Source organism: Micromesistius poutassou (genome assembly GCF_964030765.1).
Source record: "Micromesistius poutassou genome assembly, chromosome: 5".
In the NCBI taxonomy this organism is placed as follows: Eukaryota; Metazoa; Chordata; class Actinopteri; order Gadiformes; family Gadidae; genus Micromesistius; species Micromesistius poutassou.
Genome location: NC_140275.1, coordinates 6,540,054 through 6,565,263, shown reverse-complemented (window position 1 = coordinate 6,565,263; position 25,210 = coordinate 6,540,054). Strand labels below are relative to the sequence as shown.

Below are 25,210 nucleotides of genomic sequence, written 5' to 3'. Positions count from 1 at the left end.
ATCCGCTCTTACTCCTGATGTCATAGAAATAGCTGAAATGGAAAAGCCTCTGGAAGTCAAAGAAACTGTTGAAGTTGAGAGAATCCCAGATGATTTCAACAAAGCATCAGGATCATATGCGGTGGAATCTGCTGTTGAGTCGGAGACAACCGAGAGAAAAGAAGAGAAGCCCAATGAACCTATGACCATTGATGTCGCTTCACCACTGGCAGGGGTTGAACAGCTGGGCAAACCTGCTGAGGAACCTTTGATAGCAAGTGTTGATGCAGAAACGGATGCCACCAGGGATCAAACGCTGTCTGAAATAGAATCCAACACATGTAGTCCTGAAACAAATGACTCATCATCTAGTAGTGTGGTCACTGCCCAAAGCAAACATTCAGATGTCTCCATCTTGACACCAGACCAGGAGAAAGCAGATCCTCCAACATTTCCTCCAACAGGTCCTTCAAGGGAATCTGCTGGAAGTCCACCACAGATTCAGCCACAAGGACAAGGTGTGGCTAGAATCCCTGCCTCACAAGGACCCAGATTTGGAGGACCCAGAATGGGCGGACCTAGAGTGGGAGGACCTAGAGAAGGAGGACCTGGTATTGGAGGTCCTAGAATGGCTGGTCCACGATTGGCTGGTCCAAGGCATCCAGTACCTCAGAAGTCCCCAGAACCCGCTCCATTTTCTAACTTTATGTCTATGTTCTCTACCCCGAGTGCACCAAGCAAACCAGCCAGTACTGGTGGCTTTTTCTCAGGTTCCCCTGGTTCCTTCTTTGGATCAGCTCCTGCTCAGCCAAAGCAAGAACAGAAAAGTTCATTGTTTGGCCTTTCAACCGGCCTTCCTACAGAGTCCCTTACAAGTGACCTGTTTGGTATGTTCAAGGGACCAGAGGCCACAAAATCAAGTGAATCCCAGCCTCTTGAAACAGAAATTAGGCAAGATGACCACAAAGACAAAGAAAATACAGGTATTGAGAATGCATGTACAACTGAAGAGACAAATCCTGAAATAACTCAAGAATCTGAGGTTCATGAAAAAGGCCTAATCGAAAACACAGAACGAGCTGACAAAACGGTGACAGCAGAATGTGATGCTACTGAGCTGGTAGAAGAAGAAGCAGGCCGCGAATCTGTTGGACCGTCCAAGGACTCCGAAGCTGGACCACAGCTGGCTCCAGAACCCAAGGCAGATGTACCTCCAGCTCCAGAGCCCAAGGCTGAGGTACCTCTAACTCCAGAACCCAAAGGCATGTTTGAAATTCCAAGGCTGACTGCTCCCAAGTTTGGCTTCATGTCTGGAGCCGCTGAGGGTGCTTCCTCCCTGGGTTCTCTTTTCTCCACCAATCCTTCCCCAGTTCTTGCTGCAAAGACTCCACAGCCACCACAGTCAGATGGAGGCCTCTTCTCAGGGTTTAAAAACCTCTCCGCTGGAATCTTCCAGGAAGAAAAACCTTCTGGGAATGAGGACCCATCAAACAATTCATCTGTGTTTGGAATGAAACTCGGTTCTATGTTCGGAGCCTCAGATTCTTCGAAAGCTGAAGGAACGCTTCAAGTAGTCACTGGCCAACCTCAGAGTCCTAAACTGGCAGACAAGGTCGGCCAACTAGAGACAGAGGGAATGTCTTCTGGTTCAGAAGAGACTGGCAGTGCAGATGTTAGTGACGCAGAAGAGCCAACAGAATCACCCAAAACGGTCTCAGCGTTGTCAGGATTCCCCTCCTTATCCCTCGAGGAAGGTATCGTCCCATCACTTCCTGAAGACGTTTTAGTCTCATCTGCTCAAGTAACCAAGGAGGAGACCCCTTTCCAAGACACAGAGGAGTTCAAGAAGGAGCCAGTGCAAAGGCTAGTATAATACTCTACCTGTTGTAGTCAAGGACCCCTAGTGTATAACACTTCCCCTGTTCCTTCATCATTCATTTGTGCTTTTGGCCATTTCCTTTCTCCACCCTCCACCCTCCACCCATTTTCCTTTCTCCACCCTTATTCCTAACACAAAACAATGTTGTTGTTGCATAAAGGGAATAAACAGGAATTAATTTGCATATTTCCAAAGGAAGATTTCAAACATAACAGCACTAAGCAAGTAAACAGTAATAATATAATTTGTATAATAGTTCCAGGTAGTGCCAAATTCCAGGTATAAAACTGTATAAAAACTGGAACCTTCTATCCCCTCCCTTTTTCCCTTTAGATTTTTGCTGTATTTCGTTATTATTATTATATTATTATTGATCCAGAGAGTCAATCTCCCGATACTTTCATGGATACATGTTGATGCTGTTTCTCCAAGACAGGCCAACCTTAACTTTCTTCTTGGGATACATAGCAGCTACTTTGTTTTTACTCGTTTTGGTTAAAACGGCTACTACTTACGTCCATAAACCTCTAAACATAAACCCTGTCTTTCTTGACCCGAACACAGTCCGGGAGACGGCCGTTTCAGCTCATCAGGAAACTCCAGCCTGGCCAGCGCCCAAGTTAGTCCTGAACACATAGCTCACACCCCGCCATCGTTGCCAGGGCAACCGGGAGGAGGAGAAGAAGAGGAGGCTCAGACAGAACTGCATTTAGCAGCTGGTTCCAACATAGACCTGAAGGACTCCTCTGCCCTTTTGGTCGGTCCAGCCATGGCTATGTGTGACATGCCTCAGATCAGCAGGAGGTGAGTTGGCCCTTCTGATACCGTTACCATTTCAGTACATTCTGTAGGTTGGCAAGATTTTGACTGGATAATGAATGGATAATGACTGGATAATGACTTATGATTGGACTCTCCATGCCTGCGCTTTTGTGTGAACCACTCTCTTGTTCCAGGTTTGAAGACAGTTCTCTGCCCTGCTCCCTATCCCGGGTGCGCTGGCTCAAGGCCTACAACAAAGTCAGGGTGCAGCTTTCTAATGTAAGGAACATTACTAGGCCTGTTTTCTTCAATTTCATCCTTTTTTTCATAAGGTTTGCATCATGCCAAAATGGTATCGATTTTAATTTCAGAGATATCTCTGGTAGAATGAAGACCAACTCTGTTGGAATGTTAACTATCTTAACTATCTCTGGTAGAATAATAAATATATTGGGTAGAATCATAACTATCTGGTAGAATCATAACTATCTGATAGAATCATAACTATCTCTGGCGGAATCATAACTATCTGGTAGAATCATAACTATCTGGTAGAATAATAACTATCTCTGGTAGAATGATAACTATCTGGTATAATCATAACTCTGGCAGAATCAGAACTATCTGGTAGAATAATAACTATCTGGTAGAATCATAACTATCTGGTAGAATCATAACTATCTCTGGTAGAATAATACTATCTCTGGTAGAATGATAACTATCTGGTAGAATCATAACTATCTCTGGTAGAATAATACTATCTCTGGTAGAATCATAACTATCTGGTAGAATCATAACTATCTCTGGTAGAATAATACTATCTCTGGTAGAATGATAACTATCTGGTAGAATCATAACTATCTCTGGTAGAATAATACTATCTCTGGTAGAATCATAACTATCTGGTAGAATCATAACTCTCTGGCAGAATCATAACTATCTGGTAGAACAGTGGCGATATCTCTAAGACTGCAAGGGAAGCTCAGCTTCCCCTAAAGTATCCAAAATTAAATGGTCAAATATATACTATTGTGTTAACATTTCATTGACTAAAAGAGTTTGTTCAGAATCAGCCGCTTATCGCAGGTCAACTGACTCGATTTCCTTCTCATTCATTCCCGTAGCGTCACAGTGCATTTGCCTGTTGAAGCTCAGCGTCCATCCACTTCAATGGGGCTGCATAGAACAGCTTTTTTTAGTGCGTCGAAAGTCGACGGTTATTGGATAATGCTGCGATTATGTCCCATTATGTCCCTATGTCTCTGGGGGTGAATGGAGGAGTGGGCTGGCCTGGACGCTGGGCTTCTGCAAATTAATGAATGAATGGAGGGTCTGCGAAAGACTGAGTTGCCGTTTGAGTGACAGAGATTTTGAACTTTAGTCGCCGGAGAGCTCTTTAGTCCTCAGTCCCATTGCAGATTTTGCAAGGGAGTCGAAAGACGAACTGCAACCTATTTCTTGATATTTGCTTGGTGAAATTTTCATCATACATTTCATACACTTATACACACAATTCCTTGTTTCAGTTTAACATAATTCCCACATTTCCTTGTTGAAGTTTAATATCGTTTTGGTAGTTGGCGATCACTTTGATTCAGGGAGCATGAGGTCTGAACTTCAAGTCCTGTATTCAGATCAGGACTTACAGGGTGACAGGGGAAAGCTGTGTGATTTCTTGGTGTTCCTTAAAGACATGGAGTTGGACAGTGCAATGCCTCAGCTTTACAAACTGTTCTCATTAGTGGCAATAATTGGAGCTACATCTGCAGGTGTAGAAAGGAGCTTCTCCTGTTTAAAGCATCTGAAGTCCTACACCCATAACACAATGGGCCAAGGCTGTTTAAGGAGCCTAGCTCTGCTGGCCATTGTGAGGAAACTGGTCAAGTCACTAAAAAAGACAGTTAGTTGGTAAGACAGGGTCACAGAGCATTTCCTTGAAAAGGAACAGAGAGAATAATTTACATATACATAAATTGACAATTTATATGATGTAGGCCGAAAATGAGCTTCTCCTCTTTGAAAGACCAGCAGCCGCCACTGTAATAGAATCATAACTATCTGGTAGAATCATAACTATCTCTGGTAGAATAATAACTATCTGGAATAATCATAACTGGTAGAATGATAGTACTATGATTGTCAGACTGACCGTTCTCTCTGAGGTGGAAGTTGCAACTTCTCGTTTGACATTCAGAAGCTCAACCAATCTCTTCCTGTATCTTCCATCTCAAACCCATTTCCTCCACATATCTTCTCTCTTCTCTCTCCTTCCACTCCTCCCTCATTCTTTCCCTTGTCTTCCTCCTCTTGTCATTCTTCCTGTACCCATCTTACCTGAGATTTATGACTTGGGCAATTTCAATAAATGTATATGTTTTTAAATTGACCTGTGACTCATTTCAGAGCTGCAATCAAGCTGGCGCCACCAGCAAACATCAACGGGCCAAGCCAAGGTCAGTGTGTATGTGTGTGTGTGTGTGTGTGTGTGTGTGTGTGTGTGTGTGTGTAAGACCACCACTACGGGGGTCTTCAAGACAGTTGATTGGCCGGTAGGCCTTATGTAAGTCATAGCGTACCCATGTAAACATAGGATTACTATAAGTTTATTATCATCTTACCAACACATTTACATTTGCTTCACTGTGTATGTTTGATTACCTTTTCAAATTTTCTACGTGTGTGTGTGTCTGTGTTTGGTATTGACAGTGTGCTAGTCCTTCCTAAGAGACGGCCCATCCCGCTGTTCAGTGAATTGGTGAGTACTGACCCTAACTCAACGCTTTATGTAAGAACTGTGTGAGCTAGTCCACGCCCTCTATCAACATCTAGAAAATAAACCTCTCTCCAACTCCCGGCCATTTAGTATTGCTGTTCATGCTTTCTCTTGCAAGAGTCATTCCAACTGCCTGGTGGGGGGAGGGGGGGGGGGGGGTATGTGTAGCCAGCAAACACAGCATCCACTCAATTTGATCTCAATAAGTTGCTTTAGGGTTTGGTTTTGACCTTTTGACCTCTAACCCATCACAACCCAACCTTTCACCATCTTTTATATTATTCGACATGCGAATGTCACCAACATGTAAAGCTGAAGGTTGGATAAAAGCCTCTGCTAAATGCCCTAAATGTAATGTAATGTTAGGTGTCTTATTGTGCATATCCCAAAATGCTTGCATTAAATGTTAGAAATGTTTGTTAAAATCAATTTATCATTCTATTCACACCTGTCTGTCTGTCTCTCTGTCTGTCCATCTTTTCACTTGTCTTTCTCTCCACCATTGTGTCACTCTGCCAGGCTATGGTAAGTAAGAGAGCAGTGTGTCTCAAAGGGGAACCATCATGGATTATCATATTCATCATAATACATGATGGTTATCATCTTTTTTGATGTTCTTTTCTCTTTTTGATGTTATTTTTGTGTGATTTTTTAGTTGTTTGTAAGTCCTGCATAACTCAGCTTAATTTATTTTATACTAGAGTTTCTTAGTTATATTTTAACTCAGTCAATTGGTTTAATTTAAAGTCAGTCAATTTATAAATTTCAAATCTGTCACTTCCAGTTGATGATCCTGTCTCGAAAGGATGGATTCACCGCTCACACTCCTGACAAGGATGAGCAGCTAGTAAGACACTTAGAAGCACACACACGCACGCACGCACGCACGCACGCACGCACACACACACACACACACACACACACACACACACACACACACACACACACACACACACACACACACACACACACACACACGCACCCAGGCAGGCATGCATACAATATATACAGTTGTTTCCCTATTTTAAATTAGTTGGAGTTAGTATTTGATTGCTATTAATCTCTCTGTCTGTCTCCCCCCATCAGAAGATGCATGTGTACAGGAAGACGCTGCAGGCCTTGATCTACCCCATCTCCTGCACCACCCCCCATCAGTTCCAGGTGTGGACGGCCACCACGCCCACCTACTGCTACGAGTGTGAGGGGCTCCTCTGGGGCTTGGCGCGCCAAGGCATGCGGTGTGCCGAGTGTGGGGTCAAAGTTCACGAGAAGTGCCAGGAACTGCTGAATGCTGACTGCCTTCAAAGTGAGCCAATAGTCTGTTATGTCCATTACATTAGTCTGTGCCGTCAATTATATAGTAGCCTGTTATGTCCATTATATAGTATCCTCTTATGTGCATTACATTAGTCTGTTATGTCCATTCTATAGTATCCTGTTATGTGCATTAAATAGTATCCTTTTATGTCCATTATATTAGTTTGTTATGTCCATTATATTTGTCTGTTATGACCATTATATTTGTCTGCAATGTCCATTATCTAGTACTCTGCTTTGCCCATTATTTAGTAGCCTGTTATGTCCATTATCTATTAGTCTGTTATGCCCATTATCTATTTGTTTGTTTGTTATGTCCATTAACTATAACTTTGTTATGTCCATTTTCTACAAGTCCTCAACACTAAGCCATAACCCACTGCTGCTTTCTTCACGTTGTTCTCATCTTTCCCAGGAGCGGCAGAGAAGAGCTCCAAGAGTGGCTGTGAGGACCGGACGGAGCACATCATCACCGCCATGAAGGACCGAATGAAGATCCGCGAGAGGAACAAACCCGAGATCTTTGACGAGATCCGGAAGGTGTTTGGCATCTCCAAGCTGGTCCATTCTCAGAACATGAAGACCACCAAGCAGATCGTCTTGGATGGAACGTCCAAGTGGTCGGCCAAGATCACTGTCAACGGTACTACTCCGACCCTAGACCCTAGACCCTTAGCCCCACAACATGAGACCCTAGACCCTAGACCTTAAGCCCCACAACATGAGACCCTAGACCCTAGACCTTAAGCCCCACAACATGAGACCCTAGACCCTAGACCTTAAGCCCCACAACACGAGACCCTAGACCCTAGACCTTAAGCCCCACAACACGAGACCCTAGACCCTAGACCTTAAGCCCCACAACACAAGACCCTAGACCCTAGACCCTTAGCCCCACAACACAAGACCCTAGACCCTAGACCTTAAGCCCCACAACATGAGACCCTGGGCCCTAAACCTTAAGCCCCAAGCTTATATTCTCACCCTATCCCGGACCTTTGCTTGAGAAGATATTCTCTAACAGGACCACCTTCAATTCATAATACATCCCTTGCCTTGATACTGAAATACAAGGCAATGGAAGTATCTTACTTTCCATTCTGAATGATAAGCCTAAAGCCAAAGGTTCAAGACCCCCAACCCTACGACGGCCCTACCCGCCGGCCCCACCCGCCTCATCTGCATGGTTGTACAGGAGTAACTTGTGTTGTGTGTGCAGTGGTGAGTGCGCAGGGGCTGCAGGCTAAGGACAGGACGGGTTCCAGTGATCCATACGTCACCCTGCAGATCGGGAAGAACAAGAAGAGGACCAACACTGTCTACACCAACCTGAACCCCGTCTGGGACCAAGCCTTCAGCTTGTAAATATACACACATATAAGCTCATATTTATATACACATAAATATACAAATATGTACATATGCCAATGGCCAGATCCTACCCAGGTACTTGGATGCATAGCGAATGTTGTGTTTTTTGTGTGTGTGCGTGTGTGTGCGTGCGTGCGTGCGTGCGTGTGTGTGCGTGTGTGTGTGTGTGTAGTGAGTGTCACAACTCGTCAGACCGTATGAAGCTGCGTGTTTGGGATGAGGACGATGACATCAAGTCCCGCATGAAGCAGCGTCTGAAGAGAGAGTCGGACGACTTCCTGGGCCAGACCATCATCGAGGTCCGCACGCTCAGCGGGGAGATGGACATCTGGTACAACCTGGGTATGTGGTACAACTGACCCCGAACCCTAACCCTAACCCCTGACCATGGACATCTGGTACAACCTGGGTATGTGTTAAGATTGATCCCTAACCTTTAACCCCTACCCTTCCCCCTAACCCTGGATATCTGATTATACATGGGTAGATACTAGGACTTACCCTAAGCCTGTGTTTTAATCAGTGTTGTGCAAGTTCATACTTCACATGAACTAGTTCAAAGTTCAGTTCATCCAAAAGAAAATGAATAAATTCACGTTCATAGTTCACCAATTCAGTTTTGAACTAGTTCATGTTCAGTTCATTAACAGTTTTTTTTGAAACTGAAGAAAAACTGTATTCTGTGCTTATAAGGGTCCGGGTAGCTAAGCTGCCGGGAACCTATTGTATTCCTAGGAATTCTTTCTTTAGGGTCCGGGCAGCTAAGCTGCCGGGAACCTATTGTATTCCTAGGAATTCTTTCTTCTTCTTCTTCTTCTTTCTTCTTCCAAGGAAGTCATACTTCCCATGGGTGAAAACTCACCAAACTTTGCACAAAGGTCCAGTCCCATGCCAGATTCACTCAACTCCAAGGACATGTGCCCCCCCCTCCTAGGGGGGGCACAATAAGCGTTTAAATTAAAAAACTTAAAAAATTCCTACCAAACCAACGGTAGATGCTACAGTGTTGAAACTTCACCACAATGTAGCCTCAATACTGCTGAAACTTTAGTCCACTTAAACTCATTACAAATTATGAAGTCCATCACTCTGTTTTTTTCAATAACTGTAAAACTTTTAAAATGTATCTCCTCCCACAATTTTTGCTCAATTGTCACCAAACTTGGTACAGAGCATCTCCAGACCGTCCTCAACAAAACTTGTTTCTTGGATTTTTGATTAAGCAAAAATTGATCCTACAGTGCATGAAAACGTATGACTGTAAACAGTACTGTAAACGTATACCATCAAATTCTTGATAAATACATTTTCAATCTTCCTGAAAAAAATTGAGAATATTCTGGAGTCATGGTTGATGAAGTTTGGCAAATATCAGAATTTTATCTCAAAAACTGAATTTTTGAGAACATTTTGAATTCTGCTCTCATGGGAACAACTGCAGCCAATGTGAGAGTGGAATTTTTAAACATCATATTTTCTCTTATGAAGCAAAACACTTATCATTAAAAACAAATCACCAACATTTCCATGCTGTCAAGATGCAATTTATGTATTATCAGATTTTTGTTTAGATGACTGAATTTCTGAAATTTTGACTGCACGACAGTGAATGGCTTACTCAATTTGTGAAGCCACTGTTGAAATGCCACTTGCCAATTAGCCAATTAGCTCAGTGTGATAGACAATGGTCTTTGGTTCCAGAGGTTGTGGGTTCAATCCTCAACTTGTGCAAATTGAACATTATAAGGTCAACTGTCCTGTCTTCCTATTCTCCTGTTTGTTGCTAAGAATTTGCCAAAATTAGCCCGAACCCGACCCATTGCTGCGCAGCAGCTATAATCTTCTTCTTCTTCTTTCTTCTTCCAAGGAAGTCATACTTCCCATGGGTGAAAACTCACCAAACTTTGCACAAAGGTCCAGTCCCATGCCAGATTCACTCAACTCCAAGGACATGTGCCCCCCCCTCCTAGGGGGGGCACAATAAGCGTTTAAATTTAAAAACTTAAAAACTTCCTACCAAACCAACGGTAGATGCTACAGTGTTGAAACTTCACCACAATGTAGCCTCAATACTGCTGAAACTTTAGTCCACTTAAACTCATTACAAATTATGAAGTCCATCACTCTGTTTTTTTCAATAACTGTAAAACTTTTAAAATGTATCTCCTCCCACAATTTTTGCTCAATTGTCACCAAACTTGGTACAGAGCATCTCCAGACCGTCCTCAACAAAACTTGTTTCTCGGATTTTTGATTAAGCAAAAATTGATCCTACAGTGCATGAAAACGTATGACTGTAAACAGTACTGTAAACGTATACCATCAAATTGTTGATAAATACATTTTCAATCTTCCTGAAAAAAATTGAGAATATTCTGGAGTCATGGTTGATGAAGTTTGGCAAATATCAGAATTTTATCTCAAAAACTGAATTTTTGAGAACATTTTGAATTCTGCTCTCATGGGAACAACTGCAGCCAATGTGAGAGTGGAATTTTTAAACATCATATTTTCTCTTATGAAGCAAAACACTTATCATTAAAAACAAATCACCAACATTTCCATGCTGTCAAGATGCAATTTATGTATTATCAGATTTTTGTTTAGATGACTGAATTTCTGAAATTTTGACTGCACGACAGTGAATGGCTTACTCAATTTGTGAAGCCACTGTTGAAATGCCACTTTCCAATTAGCCAATTAGCTCAGTGTGATAGACAATGGTCTTTGGTTCCAGAGGTTGTGGGTTCAATCCTCAACTTGTGCAAATTGAACATTATAAGGTCAACTGTCCTGTCTTCCTATTCTCCTGTTTGTTGCTCAGAATTTGCCAAAATTAGCCCGAACCCGACCCATTGCTGCGCAGCAGCTATAATCTTCTTCTTCTTCTTTCTTCTTCCAAGGAAGTGATACTTCCCATGGGTGAAAACTCACCAAACTTTGCACAAAGGTCCAGTCCCATGCCAGATTCACTCAACTCCAAGGACATGTGCCCCCCCCTCCTAGGGGGGGCACAATAAGCGTTTAAATTTAAAAACTTAAAAACTTCCTACCAAACCAACGGTAGATGCTACAGTGTTGAAACTTCACCACAATGTAGCCTCAATACTGCTGAAACTTTAGTCCACTTAAACTCATTACAAATTATGAAGTCCATCACTCTGTTTTTTTCAATAACTGTAAAACTTTTAAAATGTATCTCCTCCCACAATTTTTGCTCAATTGTCACCAAACTTGGTACAGAGCATCTCCAGACCGTCCTCAACAAAACTTGTCTCTCGGATTTTTGATTAAGCAAAAATTGATCCTACAGTGCATGAAAACGTATGACTGTAAACAGTACTGTAAACGTATACCATCAAATTGTTGATAAATACATTTTCAATCTTCCTGAAAAAAATTGAGAATATTCTGGAGTCATGGTTGATGAAGTTTGGCAAATATCAGAATTTTATCTCAAAAACTGAATTTTTGAGAACATTTTGAATTCTGCTCTCATGGGAACAACTGCAGCCAATGTGAGAGTGGAATTTTTAAACATCATATTTTCTCTTATGAAGCAAAACACTTATCATTAAAAACAAATCACCAACATTTCCATGCTGTCAAGATGCAATTTATGTATTATCAGATTTTTGTTTAGATGACTGAATTTCTGAAATTTTGACCATTTTTTAAATTTGCCTTTACAACAGCTGTCCGGACACTGACTCCTTGAGTCTATTTGAGAAGACACACACCATGTCTCACTTCCAGATAATTAGCTCACTGAGTTAAGCGCTGGTTTGTGGTGCGAGGGGATGTGGGTTCAAGACCCAGCAAGGGTGATGATGATAATGACACATAAAAATGCCAGAAGTCCTCATAGTGACATCACAGCAAGCCTCTAAATTTAAAAATCCAAATAGCTTGGACTGGACCATGTGCGAAGGCTCCTAACATCTTAGACTCATAGTAGATGTTTGACAAATACATATCAGAATTTTACCTCAAAAACTGATTTTTCTTTTTACTGTGGTTTCAAATCTGCCTGCACGACAGTGAATGGCTTACTCAATTTGTGAAGCTACTGTTGAATTGCCAATTAGCTCAGTGCGATAGACAATGGTCTTTGGTTCCAGAGGTTGTGGGTTCAATCCTCAACTGGTGCAAATTGAACATTATAAGGTCAACTGTCCTGTCTTCCTATTCTCCTGTTTGTTGCTCAGAATTTGCCAAAATTAGCCCGGACCCGACCCATTGCTGCGCAGCAGCTATAATCATTTAAATGAATCCTCTCCATTACCTGCTGCCCATCACTACAATCTCAAATTGTTGTGGATATTATTTGTACACCTGTTTCATTCATCACAACTAAGACAGTAACTCTATTTAATTATCATGTCATCTGGACCTAAGCATCAATTCAGAATGTCACAAAATCTGAACTAGTTCAAGTTCAACTTCTTTAGTTAAAAATATGTTACGTTCAGTTCAGTTCATAGAAGAATGAACTTGTTCAATGAACTTTTTAACTAGTTCGTGCACAACACTGGTTTTCATAGGGGTGACCCCGACCTCGATTAAGCATAGTGAAATCTGATTGGTCAAGCCACACCCATCTGCGATTTATCTTTTTTTATAAATGCGGTTGAATGATGCCAGATTTTTGTTACTCTTGCGTGGGTTAAGTGCTCAAAGATTAGCGTGTCCGCTAAATGACCGGCCGCTTCTACAAACAAATGAACTTTGTACAATATAACGACGATGTGCATAATATTATATACAGATATCAATATAATACGTCTATGAAATCAAACATTGGTATCTGCGGAGATGGGGGCTGTTTGACAAAGCCTGCATCGATAAAGAGAATGTTTGGGACAAATGTGAAATCGATTTAAGCATATTGTTTAGGCATATATAACAGAGGCGGCACCGTTCCATTTAGCACAAATGCACTCGAGAACCAAAGCATCGTGAGTGGTATGATATGAGAGCTGCTGTTGACACAGTTTGCATCTGACTTCTTTTGGATCGTTTATAATGGTTTAAAAATTCTGCCAAACTTGTGCATCCTTCTAGAATAACGGCCTAGAAGAAGTGCTGCTTCAAAAATAAAATGATTGGATAGTGCCACTGCCGTAACAGGATAATTAAGGATAATTAATGAAAGCAAAACCTAACAGAGCAAATTGCACACAGAAGGCAATTCAATGCCCCAATCCCACACATTTCAATTTTATAATTTATAGGCCATCCCACCCTCCCAATGGAATGTCCCGCCATTCCACGCGCAACTTTCCAGACATGCCGATTCACTATTAAAAGACTATAACTATAAAAGACGTAGACTAAATGTCGATTGAATTTTAGAATTTTCGAAGATTGGAGTTCATCCCTAGTGTGTAGTAACCACCATCCCCTACTATCCACACAGAGAAGAGGACTGACCGGTCAGCCGTGTCCGGGGCGATCCGTCTGCAGATCAGCATGGAGGTCGAGGGGGAGAAGACAGTGGCTCCGTACCACGAACAGTACACCTGTTTACATGAGGTACATGCAGTACACCTGTTTACATGAGTTACATACAGTATGAACAGTACACCTGTTGAGGTATGAGGTACCACACAAGGTTTACCTTCTGTACACTAACCTAACCTCGCCCTCTTAACCCTCAGACGCCGTTAACCCTAACCACACATACACCACTTAGAATAGACTGTAGAACCAAGGGTGTGTCACTTGGCCTCTTCCATGACATGCTCATGAACCAGAGTGTGTTCCCCGTGCAGAGCGTGTTCCAGTACTCCACGTACGTGGAGGGGGGCGGTGTGGTGAAGGTCCCGGCCGCCCGTGGAGACGACGCCTGGAAGGTGTACTTCGACGAGCTGCAGCAGGACATCGTGGACGAGTTCGCCATGCGCTACGGCATCGAGTCTATCTACCAGGCCATGACGTAAGAACCATAACCTAATCTCTACCAAGCCATGACGTAAGAATCATAACCTAACCTCTACCAAGCCACGACGTAAGAATCATAACCCAACCCTAACCCAACCCTAACCCTAACCTAACCTAACCCTAACCATAACCATAACCCTAACCCTAACCCTAACCTCTACCAAGCCATGACATAAGAACCCTAACCCAACCCTAACCCAACCCTAACTCTAACCCAACTCTAACCCTAACCCAACCCTAACTCATCCCCATACCAAGCCATGACCTGACAACCCTAACCTAACCCTAACTTCACCTCTACCAAGCTATGACCTATGAACCCTAACCCATATTGTTCCAGGGTAGGAGGGGGTGTTTTCAGTTCACATTATTCCACTGTTCCACGTTATATGTAGTGTGCAGTTGTTGCAGGGTGTTAAAGGTAAGATGGTGTTCCATGGTGTTGTGTGTAGTGTGCAGTTGTTGCAGGGTGTTAAAGGTAAGATGGTGTTCCATGGTGTTGTGTGTAGTGTGCAGTTGTTGCAGGGTGTTAAAGGTAGGATGAGATGGTAAAACTCCTTGAAGTTTGAAGTGCAGACTGAAAACAAACAGACACAACATGATGTTGTTAAGATTCATTCTGGTGAGGAATTTCAAAGAAATTCAACACACACAAAATGCAACAAAAATGAACGCCTTCCAATGAATTTATAGTATCTCTCTGTGCATCTCTCTCCCTCAGTCAGTTCTCCTGCCTGTCCTCTAAGTACACGCTGTCAGGGCTTCCGGCTGTGATGAGCACCCTGCTGGCCAACATCAACGCTGTCTTCGCCCACCCCACCGCCTCCACCAACGCCACCGCACAAGACCGCTTCATCGCCTCCAACTTTGGGGTGAGAACACACACAGACACTTTCACACACACCTGATACACAGACGGTTATGGCCAAGATTATAATTCTACATTTGGTTGCTGTCGGATTGCTGTTGCTGTTTTTTGGATTTGGCAGGTTTCTTTTCAGATTACTTTTCTCTGATCGTCTTGTTAAAACAATAAGGCTGGGATCTAAGCCTGAGAGGTTCAATATGTGGTCATGGCTTTCTACTGATAATCTTCCCTTTCTCCTCTCTCTTTTTGTGTGTGTGTGTGTGCGTGTGTGTGTGTGTGTGTGTGTATTGTGTGTGTGTCTCTCTCTTTCTGTCACTCTATAACAGAGGGATCGTTTTGTGAAGATCATCGACAAGCTCCACAATTCCCTGCGTATCGACCTCTCTATGTACAAAGTAAGTCCATTCATTAACCTCTCTATGTACAGAGTTGAATCCAGTCACTAAGTTATTATATTTGTTAAACTACCTACAGAGTTAGTCCATCCATTAACCTCTCTATATTTCTGTTTTAAACCACTCCAGAACACAGAGAAATTCAGGTTAAATATACCCAGAACTACAAACACATTTCTAAATGTACATGACTCTAACATAAGGTTAAATGATGAATACTGTATATGCCAATATATGTTTAGCGTTTTTTAATGGAGGTAGATCATTTTGACCGGCTCATTTTGAAAGTAGCTTGCAAGCCCTAAAGGTCTGGGCTCCCCTGACGTAGACAGTTTCCCTTTAGAAGACGGTGTCAGGGCCGATATTCTGCACCAGGAAGAGAATTTTAGGTACATTCCTCGGTGTCACTGCAGCAGTCAATGTTTGACAGTTATTAAATGTTAGTAAATGTTTATCCCACAGTTCCAGAAAGCCAACATGACACCAAACACAAAAAACATATTTTCTCTTTACAAAGAACATTGTGTTCTTTGTTCTCTGTAATGTTTGTTTGGACCCCAGATGCAGAGACGTCAATCTGTTCTGTGTTAATGTGTATTATAATGTGTGTGTGTGTGTGTGTGTGTGTGTGTGTGTGTGTGTGTGATTCAGAACAACTTCCCCGCCACCAGTAAGCCCCGCCTCCAGGACCTCAAGTCAACAGTGGATCTTCTGACCAGCATCACGTTCTTCAGGCTGAAGGTGAGAACACTACTAGTACTGTCTCTGGATCACTACTAGACCCGAGTTCTATGATACTGTCTCGACTAAAGACTATAATGTACCTGATACTGTCTCTAGTATCACTACCTGTACTACTACACCCATGTACCTGATACTGTCTCTAGTATCACTACCTGTACTACTACACCCATGTACCTGATACTGTCTCTAAGATCACTACATGTACTACTACACCCATGTACCTGATACTGTCTCTAAGATCACTACATGTACTACTACACCCATGTACCTGATACTGTCTCTAAGATCACTACATGTACTACTACACCCATGTACCTGATACTGTCTCTAGTATCACGAGATAAACAAGACCCATGTACATATTTGTACCTGATCCTCAAGGCACATAGATGATACTGAAGGATGTAGTAATATGTCTATATGGATATGAATGCTCCTGTGGTTCTGAGTGGTTCTGTCTGGTGGTCCCCCAGGTTCTGGAGGTGCCCAGCCCCCCGCGGGCCTCGCAGGTGGTCCGGGACTGTGTGAAGGCCTGCCTCACCTCCACCTACGACTTCATCTTCAACAACTGTGTGCAGCTGTACAACTCTCAGTTCAAGCCTGAGCTCCCACCGGTCAGTAACACACACACACACACACACACACACACACACACACACACACACACACACACACACACACACACACACACACACACACACACACACACACACACACACCACGCAGACATACATCTAACACACACACACACACACACACACACACACACACACACACACACCTACATACACTTGTTACACACTCCAACGCACACAAACTGAACACACACACACACACACACACACACACACACACACACACACACACATACACTTTCTCTTTCTCCACTTTCAGCAGCAACCTCCACTCAGTTCTCTTTCTGATGTCCTCTTTTGTAGCCAGAAGCAGAGACAAAGAAAGCCATGGAGGAGACGGAGAAGGGAGAGGAGGAGGACAGAGAGGGTCCCGAGGAGAAGCAGGAGGAGAAGGAGGAGAGCCCGCCTGCAGAGAAGGAACCAAGCGTCCAGAGCCTGGACTTCTGGCCCAAACTCATCACCCTCATCGTGTCCATCATCGAGGAGGACAAGACCTCCTACACGCCCGTCATCAACCAGTGAGTTCCTGCAAGCTCATGCTTAGGTCACGGTGAGGTCACGGTGAGGTCACGGTGAGGACTCGATGAGGTCACAGTCACCCATCAAATTAATTGGTGATTTCGCTTTGTCCGAATGGACATGATTGGACATGACAACATAATATACATAATATTTATTTACCCGTATGATATATTAACTCACAAAGTATTATTAATATTAATTTAATATTATTATTAAATTATTTAAAAGATTACTTAAAACAAACTGGCACGGGTTGTGTGTGCATATTTTGTTAGTTAATGGCGGGTAGAAGTCACAGGATCTGAATCCTTTACTATTTCATCTGGAATAAAGGAATAAATCATGGAGAAGTTCACTTTTTTCTAACCCTAACCCTTTATCTAACCCCTAACCCTAACCCCTGACCCTAACCCATTACCCCCTAACCCCTTACCCCTGACCCTAACCCTAACCCCTAACCTCTAACCCCTAACCTCTAACCCCTAACCCCCTGACCCTAACCCATTACCCCTAACCCCTGACCCCCTAACCCCTGACCCCTGACCCTAACCCCCTGACCCCTAACCCCTTACCCCTGACCCTAACCCCTAACTCCTGACCCTAACCCATTACCCCCTGACCCCTAACCCCTCACCCCTGACCCCTAACCCCTAACCCCCTGACCCCCTGACCCTAACCCCTAACTCCTGACCCTAACCCATTACCCCCTGACCCCTAACCCCTTACCCCTGACCCTAACCCCCTGACCCCTGACCCCTAGGTTTCCTCAGGAGCTGGATGTGGGGAAGCTCAGCGCTGAGGTCCTGTGGAGCCTGTTTGCCCAGGATATGAAGTCAGCTCTGGAAGGTAACGGACTCAAGCTGAACACATGAATGACCTTAGATGACTCAGACTTGCATACAGTGACAGTGAAAATGTATGGACTTGATTTTCAGTGTGTGGGCCTACACACTTATGATCAGGCTATACTAATAACCTGTCTAGTTATACTAACAATGTCCATCACTTAGGCCCTCTCCCAATTCTCCCCCTGAGCCCTAACCCTAGATTTTGCACGTTCCCGTGAAGGGGTAAGTTGTCCCAATACTTAGGGGAGCAAGGGGGAGTGCTGTTTTTCCCTTAAAACAACCCTTGAACGCTAGCCAGCTCGGGAGCTGACTGCAGCTAAGGTCACTCAAAGCGTCACTCAAAGTGTTCTTGTTAAGGGGAGAGAAATGTGACTGGGCCTTATACTGATGGATGATAATAGTAATCAATAAGAAGCTGCCGGCTGTTTCTCAGCCGCCACAGCCACCATCGCCCTCCACGTTCTCTTCCTGTCCTGACAGGAAGAGAACGTGACTCCTGTTACTCCATCCCCTCCACCGTGACCTCTGACCCAAACCCCTCAGCCCCCTCCCCTCCTCATTGAGTCTTGCTTCGCCCTAAAGGGGCTACTTGACAAATGAAATAGAAATACTTTATACAATTTATTTGTTACTAGCATTCGTAGTGTTGATCAGCAGAGAAATAGTCCGCCAAAGACGTTGACGTCGCTTAGCATCCGAATCCACTGGGGTTCATAAGTTACCAGACTACTTGTGGAGTGGTACGAATGACGTGAATCAGAGGCAAAAAATCCACTTTACTTGACAGCGGTCATTATATGCTTAGCAACGGTCAATTATCGATTATTGTGTGTGTGTGTGTGTGTGTGTTGGTTTTTCTGTCCTTTCATCTTCATCTTAATTTTCTTGTCCCTAGTTCTGGACGTCAACCAACCACACTGGAACAATGGTGAGCTCTGACCGTCCAGAGACATATTCAGAAGACGAGGAGACAGACTGACAGACAGACAGGCAGACAGATAGACAGACAGACAGACAGGCAGGCAGACAGACAGACAGACAAACAGAAAGAAGGATAGCAGAAAGACAGACATACAGACAGACAGACATGCTGGTAGGATAGATAGATAGTCAGGTAGGCTGAAGGATAGATGGACAGTGAGGCCGGCAGTCAGACAGACAAACAGACAGATAGACGAGGTCCAGAGTCCTTTCTGACCTGCTTCCTGATGACTAATAAAAACAGATAAAGTCATTCATCCATATTATTTCCTCCTGCAATCATTACATCTTTGTTTTTCTCCCATTATCTCTCAGCTCCATCCACGTTCCGCATCCGTAACATTGAATTCTACACTGGTAAGTGTGTGCGTGTGTGTGTGTGTGTGTGTGTGTGTGTGTGTGTGTGTGTGTGTGTGTGTGTGTGTGTGTGTGTGCAATGTGTGTCGCTCATATTTTAGTGATTGAATAGGTGTTTTCCTCAATGTTCAATGTTCAAGAACCTTTTATAAAATAATACAGATAATACTCATTATACAACAGTTAGTTCCGACCGGTCCCAACCGAGCAATTTGATTGGACAACGAGACATTCCATAGTGCTGATATACAGTATAACAGCACTGGGACTTTTCACAGACATAATCACTCCGCTGTACGGGCGTTCTAATAACCGTTATTAGCTAACGTTACATCAGCTGTTAAATAGCCTAGCCAAATAGCAGAGCCTATCGCTCTGACACAGAGTAGCGAGCTTGTGTCTAGGAATGTTTATGTACTGTATATGTGTTGCCTGGCAACAGCCTAGTCTCCCTTCAGTTGCGGAACTATTTTTGTTGGCGGAGCCGAATAAATGATTACTAAACAAACAAATCATAATCTCTTGTTTCTTATTACTGTTAACTAATAAAATGTGCTCGTAGCACTGTTGTATAAAAGCAATATCACACTCGAGGTCGTGCTGTTGTACTGTATATCAGCACGGTGTGATTATCTGCGGCACTCGGCCTGCGGCCTCGTGCCTACGACCGAATCACAGCCGTGCTGATATACAGTACAACAGCACTCCCTCTCGTGTGATATTGCTTAAGTATGTAATACCACCACTCCTACGCACGTATTGTATGTTGTACGTCCTGGCACTGAAAAAAAAGAAGAAAAAAAGTAATTAGTTGTGTAGCATCTTATCCTAGCTATCTTTGTTGTACACTGGGGAAGGGTTAACCTAGTGATTGTTGGTGCTTTGCACCTGGTTCTACGAACATCCTTACTAGACCAACAGTGATATATTGTTTCTCCTTCTTCTGACAAATGTACTTATTGTAAGTGGCTTTGGATAAAAGCGTCTGCTGAAGGCCCTCAATGTGAATGTAACTGTGCGTGTGTGTGTGTGTGTGTGTGTGTGTAGACCACGAGCAGCAACGGAGGTACAGGCCAGCAGACTACATGAACCTGCTCTTCAAGGTCAAGTGGCTCCACGGCGAGTACGTCCAGGACCTCCCGGCCTTCGTCCTCGCCGTCCCACCATGGCCTGTGTAAGACACACACACACACACACACACACACACACACACACACACACACACACACACACAGTCATACAATGGCCTGTGTAACACACACACACGCACGCACGCACGCACACACACACACACACACACACACACACACACACACAGTCACACACACACACACACACACACACACACACACACACACACACACACACACACACACACAGTCACACAGTCACACACACACACACACACACACAGTGTCACACACACACACACACACACACACACACACACATAGTGTCACACACACACACACACACACACACACACACACACACACACACACACACACACACACACAGTGAGCAGCCCAGTACAGTGTCTCCTCTGTGTCTCTCCAGGTGGTTCCTACCGTTCGTCCTTGCCTGGTTGGCTGAGAACGAGGAAGTGTCCCTGGAGTTCATGAGCGCAGCGCTGGAGAGAGACAAGCGAGAAGGGGTGAGGAGGGATGACCCCTGACCCCTGACTAATACACTCATGTCTTTCCAATGTCCAATAGGAAGGACATATGCATACTTTAACCTCCACCTTTGACCTCTCCCTCTCCCAGTTCCTACAGACGTCTGAGCATGCTCTGTTCTCCTGCTCGGTGGTGGACATCTTCACTCAGCTCAACCAAAGCTTTGAGATCATCAAGAAGTTGGAGTGCCCAGACCCCGATGTGCTCGCACAATTCAGCACACGCTTTGCAAAGGTACGCTTGTCTCTGGGATCCCATCGACGTTACTCACCTCTCAAACGTAACCCTTATTTATTTTTTATTGAACCTTCATTTAATCAGGTATGTCAAACCTATTGGTTTAAGAGAGCCCTGGCCAAGATGGTGCCCTTAAAGCTAAGCCTAACAACTAGAGATTTTGTATACATACATTTGTATGTATACAGAAGAATAAAGCATTCTGCGTTTTCTCTCACCAGACCATCAGCAGGGTTCTGCTGCAGTACTGTTCAGTGTTGAGTAAGAGCTTCACCTCCTTCTGTCAGAAGGAGAAGACTGTAAGTACCACCATTTCTCTCTCACTCTCTCTCTCTCTCTCTCTCTATCCTATCGATCTATCTATCTATCTATCTATCTATCTATCTATCTATCTATCTATCTATCTATCTATCTATCTATCTATCTGTCTGTCTGTCTGTCTGTCTGTCTGTCTGTCTGTCCATCTGTTCACAATCTCTCTGGCGTCTCTCTTCCTCTCATTTGTTTGTCTTTCTATCTTCCTATCTTCCTCTCAACTCTTAACTCTTTCTTTGTCCAGCCCTGCATCCTGATGAACAATGTCCAGCAGATGAGGGTGTTGTTGGAGAGAATGTTTGAGTCTATGGGAGCCAAGCAGGTACACACACACTCACTCACTCACTCACTCACTCACTCACTCACTCACTCACTCACTCACTCTCACACACACACACACACACACACACACACACACACACACACACACACACACACACACACACACACACACACACACACACATAAACCGACACACACAGCCTTAATCTCCTAAGGTGTGCATTCAACATGCCAAGTCAGTCAATCATTCTGCCTGTCTGTCTGTCAGCCAGTCTGTCTGTCATTGTAATGTTCTGGCTGCCATTGAGTGTGTGGATGTGTCTCTTTATCCCCAGCTGACTGTGGAAGAGGAAAAGGTGTGTCTCATTCTGATCTCTTCTGTACCTCCCACTTCCTTATCAAATCAAGTCATTCAGAGCCAAATAAAGTGAAGAATGTTAGTTAGTTATTTTTACTTCACTGAAACAAAGGCTCACATCTTGGTGTGCTTGAATTAAATAGGTAAACAGGAACGAAAATACACATATCAACACGTTATTCTATGACAACCCAATAGGTGAAGGCTGAGACCAGGGCTTATAGGTTTTGTCATGACATCATATGTTCAATGAACACATTTTAGAGGCACAGGAGCCTTACAATGTTAGTCATGATGTCATTAGTAAGGCTTTTTGGGTCAATGTTTAGTAATACGTGGTGAAAGGATTTGTCATTATGGGGAGACATTGCTGTGCTCGAAAACACCTCGCCCTTTACTTCATGCGAGATGTAACATTTTTGTTTTGACTCAATTTTAACAAATCCTCTCATATTGAATGTGACATTTCTATGGGTCATTTCATCATCATCATCATCGTCATCATCATCATCAGAGCTCAGCTCTATTTTTGTTTTTGAGTTGCATATTCAATCAAAAGTGTAGAGCAACAAAACCTCATCCAATCTCAAACATGTTGCTCCCTATTTGTTCAAATGCCTTGTAATCAGTTCCATTTCTGAAATGAAACTGAAATAAATGTGTGTGGTATCGTATTGTTCCCCCCCAGCTTGAAGGGCAGGAGGAGGAGGAGGAGCCTGAGGAGTTTGAGGAGGAGGTGGGTTACCAGGAGGTCTGTAGGGCTAAGTAGGACACCGTCCTACTTACAAGTGGAATAGTCATAAACTGCTCCAAGCAAAACAGCAATCCTATCGATTTCTGACAGGATGTCGTTCTGATTGTTCTGATGTACGTTTGTTTTGCTAGATGTGATGTGAATATTTAAAAAAAAGTAGCAATTGTTTAATGTACGAGGGCTAATACACTGGGGCAAGTATTGTTGCAATGGCTACCTAATGTATAACTTTCCACGTTAGCTTGACCAACTGTAGTAATATAGCTTGAGAATGGCTAGTATATGAATACATATTATTAATCATCTCATCTTGCTTATTGTAACATGTCGATTTTGATTACATATTATCTATTATATAATAGACAAATATGTAACAGTTAACAGACTGTTCAGTTTTATGGTGCAAACCCATGGTTTCTAAAATAACCTAGCCTCATCAATGACCCGACACTCACAGAAATGACAAATAAACCTAGGCTACTTCCTGCAATGTCGCAATGGGCTTCTGCAGATATGCTGATGATCACCTTATCTCTGGTGGGGGTTTAGTTTGTTTCCAAGGTGAAATAAATGTTGAAATCCATTATCGCGTAAAAGAAATACTTCACAGGCAAGTTTATTGAACAGACATTTTTATTTCGAAATTTTAACCACACAGTTTTTTCTGTCTATTTTATTTCTTTTTTCATTCTGAGCAGGCTGGAAGTGAAGCAGAGAATGACATGGTGTGTAAACTTCCACACTGTATAACCCCCTACCTGCTCCTTAAAGACATGTATCCATTGTCTAACCCAGGGGTGTCAAACGTACGAACGTCAAGAATTCCGCCCGCGGACCCTGTTATAATGTAATGTCCCCAATTAATGTAATACAATTGGCCCGACGGTATATCCCATTTCAGTGTTAGTGCGTTGACGCGCGGTAACCCTGGCGCGTCAACTCCGGCAGCCCGCAATCCCGTACCCCCACCCCACGTCAACAATTAATTTGTCCAAGACTTCAATTTTGGCCCCACTGTATATTTAAGTTTGACACCCCTGGTCTAACCCCTACCTGCTCCTTATAAAGACATGTATTCACTGTCTAACCCCTACCTGCTCCTTAAAGACATGCATCCACTGTCTAACCCCTACCTGCTCCTTAAAGACATATATTCACTGTCTAACCCCTACCTGCTCCTTAAAGACATGTATCCACTGTCTAACCCCTACCTGCTCCTTAAAGACGTATGATGTATACGTCTTCAAGGAAATTATGTATTCACTCAGTACGTTTATATGCACAGCTTAATCCGATTAAAGCCATAGTTCGACTATGCTCCGCAATTGGACAACTGCAATTGTCCGGTTATACATGGCGGTGAGTAAATCGATTCATTGGCCGAAGCATGTCATGCCCCAGTACAATAGGTGGCGCTGTACCCATTTCAACTAGTGGTAATAGAGCCACCGGCTGACCTCTTTACGTCACCAGAAACAACAAACTCAGATGGCATCCGAGAAAGATGTTTTCAGTAGACAGCTGTCAGTTCACTTCGGGTCCATATAATTTCTTTGATGCTCCATTGTTCCGACGTGAACTGACAGCTGTCTACTGAAAACATCACTTTCTCCTCGAGTCGAGTTTCAATGTAAACTTCAGATAGTCAAAGCCAAAGTTCCTTTCCCGCGATTCCTTCGCCACCATGGGCGAGATAACCCCCACTACGAGTCTTTACTTGTTGTGGAAGAACCTGAGAGTCGGAGAACCCAACTCAGTCTGTAAGATTCATCAGAGAATACCTCCGTCAGTTCGGCCGCGGTGCAATGAGTGAGTAAAGATCGTAGTTACTACGTTACAAGCTTGTTGATGAGCAACATTTAGAAAAACATGTACTTTTAATTCAGCCTTGGGTGAAATCGAAGCGTAGTGTGTACTGTTGATGATGATACACTCCTTATAGGGGGTAACTACATTGGCACGACATCGGCTTCCTCTATTTTCTGTGCCAGCTTTTTAGATAAATCGCCAACCCGAAGTGAATTGACAGCTGTCTAATGGAAACATCTTTCTCCTGCCGGAGCAGCCCCTCCGCTGCCCGTCCGTATACGGCATTCCCCGCCGTGGCGCAATGAATGAATAAAGATCGTAAACACTCGTTTTCTGATGGCGACAACAACATGACTATCGTCAGAGCCCGTCTACGGAGAGCCTTGGCACTCTCTATTGAGCCCC

General features: G+C 43.5%; 1 protein-coding gene across 1 annotated transcript in view; it reads left to right on the top strand.

Annotated features, from left to right (window-relative positions):
- LOC311343997 (uncharacterized protein) overlaps positions 1-25,210 on the top strand; it is a gene marked incomplete at both ends in the record, with an annotated part of 68,924 nt that overhangs the window by 29,735 nt on the left and 13,979 nt on the right. Inside the window, 23 exons of the mRNA XM_084468943.1 lie at positions 405-654; positions 777-1,842; positions 2,423-2,662; positions 2,815-2,899; positions 6,480-6,699; positions 7,126-7,353; positions 7,930-8,071; positions 8,254-8,423; positions 13,501-13,616; positions 13,856-14,019; positions 14,746-14,896; positions 15,219-15,287; positions 15,939-16,028; positions 16,505-16,645; positions 16,970-17,184; positions 17,949-18,034; positions 18,932-18,964; positions 19,333-19,374; positions 20,422-20,548; positions 20,932-21,028; positions 21,141-21,284; positions 21,509-21,586; positions 21,847-21,924. Of these exons, the coding sequence (XP_084325069.1) occupies positions 405-654; positions 777-1,842; positions 2,423-2,662; positions 2,815-2,899; positions 6,480-6,699; positions 7,126-7,353; positions 7,930-8,071; positions 8,254-8,423; positions 13,501-13,616; positions 13,856-14,019; positions 14,746-14,896; positions 15,219-15,287; positions 15,939-16,028; positions 16,505-16,645; positions 16,970-17,184; positions 17,949-18,034; positions 18,932-18,964; positions 19,333-19,374; positions 20,422-20,548; positions 20,932-21,028; positions 21,141-21,284; positions 21,509-21,586; positions 21,847-21,924 (4,032 nt within the window). The remainder of the gene's footprint in view (positions 1-404; positions 655-776; positions 1,843-2,422; positions 2,663-2,814; positions 2,900-6,479; positions 6,700-7,125; positions 7,354-7,929; positions 8,072-8,253; positions 8,424-13,500; positions 13,617-13,855; positions 14,020-14,745; positions 14,897-15,218; positions 15,288-15,938; positions 16,029-16,504; positions 16,646-16,969; positions 17,185-17,948; positions 18,035-18,931; positions 18,965-19,332; positions 19,375-20,421; positions 20,549-20,931; positions 21,029-21,140; positions 21,285-21,508; positions 21,587-21,846; positions 21,925-25,210) is intronic.